Genomic DNA, 12,675 nt, shown 5'->3' with positions numbered 1-12,675 from the left:
GGGGGGGCGGGGAGGAGGCGGAAACTTTTTTTTCTTATTCTCAATAAAATAAAAAAAAAAGAAGTTAGAACTAAAAAAAAAAAAGAGTTAACAAGAAGCCTGAGCTAATGGGCCAATCAGTTTATAACCTAATGTAGACTCTCTGTGTGATTTTCTTTGGGATCTAATGACTGTGGGAACTAGGCAGGATAGAAACCTCAACTAGCAGCCCCTCCATGTTATAGCTTATGACACCAGCGCTGTGGTTTTCAATCTTGACAACACATACATTTTAGACTAAATAATTATATGATGTGGGTTTTTCCTGGGCATGTAAAGTAGCACACTCAACAGTGTCTCTCATCTTTGCTCCTTTGTTGCCAGTATCATTTGCTTCTCTTTCAGCTGTGACAAATAAAGATGTCTCCAAAGATTGACAATGTCATTTACTACTGTAGGGCCAGGGTATGAAATTATTCACAGTAGAAGAATAATTCCTTAAAGTACTTATAATCCCTAAATAAATGAGGACAGTGATGATTTTCCTATTCTCCTAGACTCTATTTTATTTGTTTTGCTACTGAAGATTGAGGGATCAGGCAATTCTACCACTGAGCACAGCTCCATTCTCCAGGACACCAGAATCTCAGCTATGCATCAGCCTTTGCCCTTTTCTTCCACTGAGTAAGATACCCAAAGCTGATCACAATGCCCAGATGAAACTATCTATGATTAGCACAACCTTTAATCTTGGCTCATTCTGAAGTATTCTAAATGTCTGGTGTCTTGCAATCTGAAAATTCATTTCTCAGTTTATGTTAGGCTTATGTAGAGTTCTGTATGTTAAAAGTCCATATGATAATTTGCTTTATCTTTCACATAATCACTCATATACAGATTTAGATAGTTTAAGGTTAGGTACATCTTTGTCTAAAAATTGGCATTGAGATTTACCACTTAGTGGTTGGAAGGTGCTGAAACACTACTAGTTCTAGCTTCCTTGTTATTGTTTACAAAAGTGAGAGTGCTTGTGACACGTTAGAAATCCAATAAATATTTATGGCATATGAGAAATTGAAGATTAAATGACATAATATAAATTAAATGTTTAGACTAGACATTCAGCATATTTTTATGGAATTAAAATATAGGAACTATTTGGCACTGGACCACAGTATTCAGTAAGTCATAGTGTCTCTGAAATATCTCTGAACAGCTTCAATCCTGTATCATCAATGTCCTTTCCTATTGTATATAGAATTTCAGATGTGATAGTCTCAATATTTTATTTGAAAATTAACCTGGAGCTCCTAGATTATCCCCACCTTAAAAATACTGAAAAAGAGCACGAAAAGGACTCATTAAAGATAAATTGGTTAATCAAGGGATAAGTACATTGATATCACTCAGCTTTTAGTAATCATGATGCTCACATTTAAACCAGTTACCAAAGGTCACCGGAAGTCCCTCTACATGACATGAGAGGTTCATGTAATACAATCAAAATAAAACAGTAATACAAATTAATGATTAGACTCAAACACCATCAACTAATATTACCTTGAGATTTCTTGGCGTTAAATTTTGTGATGAATCTCTCATTATGTTGAGTTCTTTACAAACCTTTATTTCATCCCCAAACAATTTTATGACAATTTATTAATCAGTTCCTTACATATGTATGTATGTATGAATGCATTTCATGGTACCAGGAATTAAACCCAGGAGCTTAAGCAAGTAATCTACCACTGAGTTACATCAACAGTACTCATCCCATAGTTTTCTATGACAGTTCTAGAGACACCAGATGTTCCAGGCAAGATTAAATAGCCCACTGACTTTAAAACCCAGAATGTCTCAGCTAGACTGACTTGAAGATGAGACAGGTTTGTTAATGTGATAGCCTTAAACATATGAGTTTATCTCATAGAGTATAAAAAGCATGCCTCATGTTTACAAACAAGAGGCATGCCTAAGTTTTCTCTGCCACTAAGGAAGATGAACACCATCTCTGTAGTGTTAGTGGCCTGGTTGGTGGATCTGCCTTCCCACCTTTGTAGAGGAAACACTTACAGAACACAAGTCCCTCACAGTAGTGTCCTGAAGTATCTTCAATGTCTTCATGAACTGGGCTTCAGGATCCTCGGCATGTGAGTACAGGAAATGCCTGCAGAGAGAGAGTTCTGGGCCAGGGCTTTGCCTCCTCCCCTGGCAGTTGGGACAGTGATGACAGTAGACACAACAGTGGGCAGGTATGATGTGGCAGAGGTCTGTGGGGGAGGTGCTAGGAAAACCTGTGTCCAAAGAGATGGATTTGGTGAGGGGCCAGTGTCTACGATTTAAGGCCTTATTATGTGACAGACTGGGTTTGCATTCATATGCACAAGTCTGAACGGCAACATCATTGACCTGCTTTGCTTTCGTCTGCAGTCTCGGGTCTATGGTATTAACAGGGTTACAGGGACTGCATTCCAAAGCTGTTCCTTTGTAGCAGGTCCTCAAGCCTGAAACACTCTGAGCAGTTGACACTGGATTGTAGGACATCTGGGTTGTCACAGACCAAGAGCTGGCAGCCTTTGAGTCAGTGGGATCACCTCCAGGTGGCTTATCAAGGTGGGGAATTGACTTCTCAGAGTGTTGAACAAGGTCACCGCTCCAGGACATGGCTCCTCTGTGTTGCCGAGAGGGCTGGGTTAGTCTCTCTTGTACCACCCAGCTTTGCTTAGTGTCAGGGCAGACCTTGCTGCTGTCCTCTGTTCCTGGGATCTCAGAGTTCACATGATAGAAATTGTCTGGAGTCTGATCCATCCCAGATGACCTTGGTGATTCAAAGTGACATCCTTGTATCAGCAATTTTCCAGTATCTTTATGCCCCAGAGACCTATCTTCCTTTTCTGTGACAGGATTCACCATGATCCCCATTGTGTTGTCACATGTAGAAGTGACTACAGTTCCAACAAGACTCCCTGGGTAGTCTTCCACCATCAGGGTCTTGGTAAGGGTCATATCTGGGTTGACTATCTCTGGTTGCCCTTCTGTGGCCTCAAGTTGAAACTCTTCCTCCTCCACAGATGCTGAGACCTTTCTTTCCAAGATACTCCCATCATGACTTGAAAAAGATGAGCTCACCATGCTCTTGAATTTAGAGTCACTGGACTCTTGCTGACAGTCATGCCATGATGGTGGCCTATGACTCTGATCCCTTGGTTTGCTACCTTTACACTCAGTGGGACTCTGGTTTCCCGGCAAGGAAGATACCTGTGGGAGAAACCGGCACGGGAAAGAACCACGAAGTTACAGCAACATTATATGCACCGTTACCAGAAACACAAAAGTCATGAGCACAGAAGTCATGATATCAACTTGAAATCATGTTATATTACTACTTCACTTGCCACCCCTTCCCTATGATGCTCAGCTTATAATTTAGAAAAATCAAAACAAAATAGAAAGGAGAAGAAAGGTGAGAATCCTGGCACTTGGCCTACTGTGATTTTATCATTCTCTGCCCACTGAGTGAGTATACATACATACATACATACATACATACATACATACATGTGTGTGATGTGTGATTCTTCTCTGTATGCTGAGATTACAATTGATTAATAAAGAACTGCTTTGAGCCTATGACAGGGTAGAACAGAACTAGATGGGGAAAGCTAGACTGAATGCTGGGAGAAAGAGGGCAGAGTCAGTGAGAAGCCATATAGCTCTACTGGAGACAGATGCTGGAACTTGACCTGGTAAGCCACAGCCTTGTGACAATACACAGATTAATGAGATGGGTTAAGATATGAGCTAGTCAGAAATATGCTTAAGCTATTGGCCAAACAGTATTGCAAATAATATGGTTTCTGTGTGATTATAAAATATGCTTAAGCTATTGGCCAAACAGTATTGCAAATAATATGGTTTCTGTGTGATTATTTCAGGGCTGAGAAGCCAGGATAAACAAGCAGCCTCCTACTATAGATATGTGTATATGTATATGTATATATATATGATATATACACACTCCATATAATATATGTGTATATGTGTGTATGTATGTATGTATGTATATGCATGTAATATATGGTGTGGACTTAAAAACTTTCGGTTTGTGATGAACACTTTAGACTCATCCTTCAAGGTCTACAGGAGTGCAGGTATGACTAGGGGTTGCTGATAGGAATGAAACATATACAGTAAGTACTCAGTGTCCCACACTAGCAGCTCCTACCTGGAAGGGGTGGGGCTCTGGCAGCTCCTCCAAAAATCCGCTGCTGTCCGACTGACAGCTGTTTGTTCTGTCCACTCGGGAGCCTTTGGGAAGAAAGAAACCGGGAGCTTAGACTAGTGAAAACATGCTGCCCACTAGACCAAGAGTGAGCCCTCTCTAAGCCTAGCACTTCAGAGATCCTCTGTGGTCTGATCATGAAGGACCCAATAGGGGACTTCCAAGAACGTTTTCTCTCAAGTGTCAGAAAGCTCCTGTAGAACTGCATCTACAGCTTCCTGGTACAAGACTGGGCCAGTGGAAGAACTTACTTCTTAAAATGTAATTCACTGACTGTGAGCTGAATCTTTATGAAAGACAAAAAAAAATCCAAGAAGTACATATGTCGCTAATGTCACATTAATAAAACTACAATGCACTCCTATGTAATAAGTGTACACATATATATTCTTTTTCCTTTGACTAAATTTTAGGTATAACCCCCTCTTTTAACTTTTCCTGGACTCTAATTCTCAGACTAAACACCCACCACCCCATGTAGACTGTGGCTTTTGTTACCATAAAATACTGGACAGGGCAGAGAAAGAACATTGGTGTGTGGACAGGATAGGATTTTCAGGCATTGTATGCACATGCTATGTTGTGTTATTGGGCTGTGTTGTGCTATGTTGTATTGTGGTGTGCTGTGTTGTGTTGGACTGTGTTGTGTTGTGCTATGTTGTATTATGGTGTGCTGTGTTGTGTTGGGCTGTGTTGTGTTGTGCTATGTTGTGTTGTGGTGTGCTGTGCTGTGTTAGGCTGTGTTGTGTTGTGTTGTGTTGGGCTGTGTTGTGTTGTGCTATGTTGTGTTGTGGTGTGCTGTGCTGTGTTAGGCTGTGCTGTGTTGTGTTGTGCTGTGTTGTGTCAGGGTTGAAAGAACAGGTGCCTGGTAGCTAGTCAGTATACTAAAGATTAAACTATGGCATTTTATTTTGAGGCAGTGTCTCACATTGAAGGCTGGCCTCAAATTCACTGTGTAGCCAAGTCAGGAATGATCTTGAACATCTTATCCTCCTGCCTCTACCTTCTGAACTTGGACTACAAGTTTATCCTTAGCACATTAAATTTTACACACTGCTGTGGGCCACATCCAGGGCTTCATGCATGCTGAGCAAATACTCTGTTAACTGAGTTTCACTCCAGCCCAGATTATGAGATTCCCATTTTTCTCCAGTAGTACCTACTTACATTAGAAGGTCTCATATTCTCTGAGAAAAAAGACAAAGTATGAGTCTAGAAGTTGGTAAAAATGAGTGATTGTTGATAGATATGATGCTTAGTTATCTGATACCCAAGTGAGAAATACATAATATTCTACTGCTTGGACAGCTAACTGCTGAAGAAAAGCTCAAAGGTCTTAGCCACTGATTAGGTTTTTCAGAGAAAGTCTTGAGGACGCCCTCATCAATAGCGATGCTTGCTCCCTGTAGGGCTGTATTTAGCCAGTCTTGACTGTCATGTGTCTGACAAAGTAGAAACGGTCTCTGAGGTGGTACAGTCGGCCCATGTGTAATTCAGTTGCCCTGGAGTCAAAGCAGGAAGTAGGGTGCTGGACTTCATGTTTTTAAATTCAGACTCAAGAAATTGAAAAACTAGGAATCAAGAGAAATAAGCATTGAATAGTTGAACCTGGATGAGACAGAAACTCAGAGGAAAATTTTGAGGTAAGATTTCTCTGTCATCGCCATCCACTCCTCATTGTTTTGTTAAGGATACAATATGGAAATATTAACCCAAGATCAACCTTAAAAGGACTTTGGATCTTGGCAAGCTGGAGTGACAGGGACTAGAATTTTTCTACCTTCGAAACAATCAGATACTGGACAAAGCACATGAAAAACGTTCTTGTTATGTTTTAGGACAGCAGACAACTATGAGAGCAAAAACTAAGCAGTCTCAGTGGTGTGAGCTCCATGGTTACCCAGAACTCTGCCTCTACTTTACAGGCCTTGGTACAGGAACAGAAACTCTTAGAGAGGATTGGAAGATACCTTTAATGAAGGAAACAGAATTAAGACTCCAGCAAGACTGAGCCATCTAGAGTTTGCTAGGCATGGTGAGAGAAAAGTCCTGTGAAGGAAGAGTTCTAGGGTCCCCCTGGAGCTATGCTCCAGCATAGGGGAGGACCTATCTGAAGGAACTGAAGGAAATAGGGCTCAACGCCACCCAGGGCCCAGAAGAGGGCATGATTCCCACCTGCCGTATTAGAAAACTTCATTAATTCACACAGTACAGTGACAAAGTACAAATGTGTCTGACAAAGGTCCTGACTCCCATGTGAGGAATAAGGAGCTCCCATGTGAGAATAAACATTGCTGTGGTTCCTCATATTGTCTTAAAAATAAGTCTCAAATGCATCAGAGTGTTTCTTGGTAACTCAACTCTGTCCCAGAAGAAGCTTAAGAATAGCTTTTTTGGAAAGCAGCAATACTTACCACATGCAAAATTAAATCTACACTGCTTAGCATCTCCTATAAGACACCAGACATGTGAAATGTTTGCTTACTCCTTCAATGCACAGTTTCAAACTTAAGCTCACACAGATGGCCCTTATGAAACATAATGACTCGCACAATGCAACAACAAAAAGGTAGAAATATGTGGGAACTGTTTGTAGGTAAGATGATGGAGGGGGAGATAAGAGCTGGCAGGGAGAGCAATCAAAATGCATTATTTACATAAAGGAAATTGTCAATGAAGAAATATAATTAACTATAAAAGAAGCAGGTGAATATGACCCAAACAGGGAGGGAGAAACCCAACAAATGGAAACCAATCAAGAATTGATGATGGTGTTACAATGATCAGACACTTATGACTATATGCCATATGGCCAAAAGTCTAGGAGTATGGTGAAATGTGTTGAGTGCAGATATTGAAGGCTTTACGTATGTATATGCATTGTGTGTGTGTGTGTGTGTTTAAAAACCTGAATCAAATTGAAGATCAAAATTAAATTTTTAGGATAGTTTATAATTGATAAGAATAAAAGCAACTTAAAAACTGCAATAAAAATTTAATGAAAAAAAGACATAATTCGGGAGAGGATTCCAAATCGAATATGGAAAATAAGATTTTAAGGGGTGAAACTACATCAGTGAACTGGGTATGTTAACAACTGGAAAACTCCAAAGAGCATGGAGACCACTTAACATGTCTGACAGAAAGAAATCCCTAGCACACAGACTATGAAGAAAACTGCAGCAAGGTACCTCAGAAACAAATGACCCAGCACTAGCAATGAAGAGAAAGTCTTCAAATCAACCCCACATCACATACACAGTGAAAAAAGATGAAAGCAGAAGGAGAATTGGCTTTCCACATAATCCAGGGAAAATAAAGATGAATAACTCCTTTTGAGGTCAGACAGTAAAGAGCCTGAAAGGAAGCATCAAATATTCAAAAACAGTTGAACTCCCTTCAAAAGATCATTGAAAAACGGGGCAAACCCAGTGGCTGAGTAGTTGCTAACATTGTTAAAGGCCTGAGTTTGATCCCCAGCTGTGTGTGTGTGTGGGGGGGATTGACTATGTAAACAAAATTGATAATAATATAGTGCGGGATTAAAAAAACCCTTATGAATCTATGAAAATATGGACTATTATAACATGAAGCAAATTATTTGGAAGGAATTTGTCAAGTAAATGCTTTTAAGTATAACGTTCAATTTTTATGAAACATTAACCCCAGTAATAGAACATTTGCTTACTGCCCACGGTCGAAAATAATTAATATTTACCATTTATTATGGGAAATTCAGTTTATAATACTTAATTTGTGTAATATATTTAACACTTGAATGATCTTCTTATAATCAAACTCAACTAGTATTAAAACTCGTCGCCTGGACATGGCCAACATGCAAGAAAAATGGGATGATTTTCAGGGTTAAGGGTTTTAGTGGAGATAGGGAGACTGGGGAGAGAAGGGAGGGGGGATGAGTTAACCGAGGGGAAGAGGAAGAAGCCTAATGAGCATCCACTAGTTTTCAAGCTAATTTAAAAATATAACCTAAAGAAAAGGAGTTTGAACACAAGTTCCTCCATGGGTGGAAAATGCTGCTCCCAGAAGACATTGGTTCTAAAATGAAAATCTCAGTGCTGGGTATGGGATAGCTTTCTAGATGAGTTATTAGCTAGAGGTCCCAGAATTAGCTCAGTCAATGCAGGATAATACTACTGTTCTTGGTTGCTCACCACAACTAGGTGGTAAGTCCCTATCCCTAAAGATACCACTCGCTTTGAATGTAGGACATACAGGAATCAACCTGTACTGACCAGGAAACTCTCTCTGATGGGTAGCTGACATAGAGCGAGAAGGTGCAATGCAGCTTGCTGGGAGAGAAGAAACATCAACAATCTTATTCAGATGTGGATCCCACATGCTTTAATATTGACCTGCCTGGGTAGTTGTGCCCACTGGAGCAGTAATGGCGTGATAATTGGATGGCTACTTTCTGATTGGATCTGAGCCCCACCCCACAGGAAAAATTTCATGCCTGATACTGTAGACCAGATCAAAAATCTATGACTAAGGGTCCTAGAAGGGAGACTTGCGAGCATTGTTTGGCTAAATGTTGATGTTGTCAAATCATTTACTATTATGTTTCTTCCTGCAGGTTCGTCTTTTCTTGGGTAACAGAGGATGCAGAGACACATAACTGGTCAAAGTGCCAAGTAAAGGCACAATACAATACAATACCAGTGTTCAGCTGTGGATGAATAATCTGAATTAACCTCTTTCTGTACCCCACTCCCACAGTATCAAAGGCTCAAGGAACATCACAATAGAAGGAACAGAAAGAATGGAAGAGCTGGTAAGATGGGGAGGAAATCTGTGAAATGATAGTTTTTGGACCTGACATCCTTCATTGCTACACACGTCAAGCGCTGCAAAGAAGGGGATGAGGGTAGGGATTGGGGAGCATTGAAGGGAGGTAGTGGCAAATGAATAGGATCAAAATACATTGTATAAATGTATGGAATTTTCAAAGAATAAATAAAAATGTTATTTCAGGAAAGTTCGTCAAGTCCTTTTGAAGTTAGGAAGAAAATCAACTATTTTGTAATTTGTACGAGAAATAGATAATTATTTTAATGTAACATTCCAAAAGCCTGGTGTAGGTTTTCTAATATTCTTTTGCACATTGTCCTGACTACTTTATCTAAAGCCTGTCTACTCAGGAGGTGAGTGACAGACGGTTCTTGAGCACTTTCTACATGAACTTCTTATTTTAAGCTGCCCTATATGCTTTAGGGCGCCTGTCAGCCTCTGGTTTCTGCTCAGCCTGGGAGCTCCTGACAGTGGACATTCAGTAAATAGGACTAACTTCCACATTCTCCTTCCTCATCCCTGACGATAGCATTAAGAGCAATACATCCTCGGTAAGTGGTCTTAAGCCTTGGAGGAGGGTAAGCAAGATAGGACGTGGAGCCATTTACTTGGGTGAAGGGTTTGAGGCATGTCTGTGAAAGACTCCCTGCACACCATTGTTATTCTCTTTCCCAGAGAATGCCTACAAGATTCTTTTTCTGGAGCAGGAGCTCGAGAGATGTGACGTTTGATGGCTAATGGCTGCTATTATCCTCGCCAGGCTCAGAGGAAGCAAAATATTTGCCACTAAACCAAAATCTGTCCATGTCTGGTTTGTTTCTAGCAACCTTCTACAAATGGAAACACTTTGGTCCCTGAGATCCGCAGCTGATTGGTTCCTTGGAAAAGGAACTCCACCCCTCAGAATAACCAAACTCTAGATACTCAAATCTCTACTCAAAATGCCACAATGCTCGCATGTGACACACACACATCCTCCCTTGCTTTGTCTTGGATTACTACAATACCTAATATAATTTAGATAGAATATCAAAGTTGATGTACTGTGTAATGTAAGGGATAGCAAAGGGAAAAGTCTATGCATTCAGGATATACAGCATCTTTCTAATAGTTTCAGTGCAAGGTTTGCAGGTAAATGAAGCTCTTCTGGGTGCGGGGGACTCACTGTAAACAGACAAAAGCACTAAATCTCTCTAGGTCGCAGGGGTTATTTGTTCTAGCGGGTGAGTATTTGTGGTATTAACAAGTTCCCTTCCATTAACTATACCCATGTAAACCACACATTTGTTAAGTCTCACTTAAGTGAAATCTCCGGAATTTAATTAAACTCAGCAAAGGGTCATACTGAGATTTCACTTCCGTGGTGAGATTCAACAACTCAGTTGGGCATGATTCTCTCAGAAAGAGAGAATTTAAAGTTTGTGTTTGCGTTAGAAGTCATATGTGTGCACCCTGAAAAGTGTGGGCCAGTTTTCAGGTGGGTTAGTTTCTTTAGGTGATGAAGATCTTTGAGTCTTACAAAGGGGTTTCGGTGACTATCAACAGCTAGGTGCTGGATTTTTCCATTTTAAACATTCCCTTAGGGCTGTGGGAGTTAAACAAAGATAAAGGATGAGAGATCACCTAGCTGAGGGTGGCTATGATGGATTATTAAGAAAACAGACAAATACAAATGAACCTCATTTATCACTGCCACACCCTCAAGTTAACTCACATGCGGGAGAGCTTGACTTCCAGAACAAGAACGTGGCTTTTGAAGACTAATGGAAGTGGTACTAGCACAGCTGGCCATCCCATCCAGTCCCTGAAGCCTGTGGCATCATGTCTAGGAGAACTAGAATAGATGCCTACTGCCAGGGGACCTTCGGTGGGCACTTAATTCCAAGGAGCCAAAGCTCCTGATAAGTGGAGGCCCTGTTTTTCTGCCTTGTTCCATAAAGTTTTTTCTTCTTTTTCTTCTTCTAAAAAGGGCTTATCACCAAAGCTTCCGTTCTTGCTGTTCTCTGTTCTAAACTAATTAGATAATTGAGACCTTTCACCACCAAAACTCTCTGCTGGTTTCTTCTTGGCCTCAGCAATTGCTAGTTTCTCAACTCCGTCTATCCCATGTCTCAAAGAGGCTAAACTCTCAATATATTTTACTGACATCCCATTAGAACACCCAGCTGACTCATCCGGAAGATTTATAGCCAGATCTACCAGCTCTGGGGTTCAATTATCCTATGTAGGAGGTGCTATGCTGTAAGAAGGTTAATACCCCATAATCTGCATGTGAAACCGTGAATATATAAATATCTTGTCTAACTACAGGGAAGTTCCTTCCAAGAAGCATCATTAACCATCATCAGTCTTTATGGGTATAACTGCTTACACTATTCATGACTGTTGCGGCTAGTGTTCCTGTTCATTAGAAGTCAACGTCTGCAGTCCACGATTGTCTTTTGGGATTTAGATTTTACATTTTCAGTTGGGACTGCTGTACTGTGTTAACACTGCTCTGCCAGGGAGAAAAACGCTTCCGACACTTTGTAGAAATGACCACCAGATGGCAGCATTACACTAATCATGGAGGCACCAGGTCTCTACCAAGGCCCTCTAACTGAAGGAACCGCCTTTCTGGATGGTGTCAATAGTAAAAGTGCTTGAGTTGCATCGAAAATAGTCTGAGTTCAGAGCATCTCAGGAAACAAAAAGATTTGTAGATGAATTGTAAATTGGAAGGAGGTTAAAAGAAAGGACTATGCAGAGGCAGGAAGTATGCAGAAATCATACAGAATAAGAAACATTTTTAACCTTCAACTTTGGGGCTAATCATTCACATCAGAGGATTCTACATTACGTATTTAATTGCTAAGTGTCTAGCTCATTCATTGTCCCAGAGTAGAAAATTCTGTGACAGTTCAACACTCAGCTCAGGTTGAGCCGCGTGTCTTAGAACTGGTGTAGACTTACAGATGAGACAAGAACAGATGGCCTCAGGAAGGGGTAGGAAGCCAGAGATGAGCCCTGGCTGCTTTGCCCAACAGGAAGCACTGAGGAGGGTTTGGACTTCAGTGGCTATCACAAAGGAAGCTCACATATTTTATTTCAAATGCTTCAGAACACCTTTGTGGGGCTGACTTCAGGTCCCCATGTAAGAAATAAAACAAACAGAGTTACCTACCATTAAATGTTGCAATAGTGTCTAGAGCAGCGGTTCTCAACCTGTGGGTCTTAACAACCCTTTCATGGGGGTTGCCTAAGGCCATCAGAAAATACAGGTATTTCTATTATAAGTCATAACAGTAGCAAACTTGCAGTTATGAAATAGCAATGAGAGTATTTTATGAAGGCGGATCTGATAATGGGCCAAGCAGTGTTTAAAAGAATACAGTTTCCGTGTAATTATTTCGGGTAAAGCTAGCCATGTGGGAGCCGGGCGGGAACACAGCCCACCACTTCTACAACATGGGGCTCCACGTGAGGAACTGTAGCAAAGGGTCTCAGCATCAGGAAGGTTGAGACTGTCCCAGAGCCTTCCTTCCAGCTACCATCCATCTAGTTTACACAGTCTGCTGATAGCGGATTACTCCTGTGTGATAGAAACCATACAGCATTAGAAA

The 12,675-nt window shown here is 40.8% G+C and overlaps 1 protein-coding gene across 1 annotated transcript in view; it reads right to left on the bottom strand.

Annotated features, from left to right (window-relative positions):
* The window catches only part of Itprid1 (ITPR interacting domain containing 1), a 106,063-nt gene that overhangs the window by 16,897 nt on the left and 76,491 nt on the right, over positions 1-12,675 (bottom strand). Inside the window, exons 9-10 of the mRNA XM_050155514.1 lie at positions 4,205-4,287; positions 2,053-3,237 (exon numbers count right to left, since the gene is read on the bottom strand). Of these exons, the coding sequence (XP_050011471.1) occupies positions 2,053-3,237; positions 4,205-4,287 (1,268 nt within the window). The remainder of the gene's footprint in view (positions 1-2,052; positions 3,238-4,204; positions 4,288-12,675) is intronic.

Source organism: Alexandromys fortis, unplaced genomic scaffold, assembly GCF_014885135.2.
Source record: "Alexandromys fortis isolate MF-2015 unplaced genomic scaffold, M_Fortis_MF-2015_v1.1 scaffold_93, whole genome shotgun sequence".
Taxonomy (NCBI): Eukaryota; Metazoa; Chordata; class Mammalia; order Rodentia; family Cricetidae; genus Alexandromys; species Alexandromys fortis.
The sequence above is the reverse complement of the archived record's forward strand: the minus strand, read 5'-3'. Positions and strand labels throughout refer to the sequence as shown.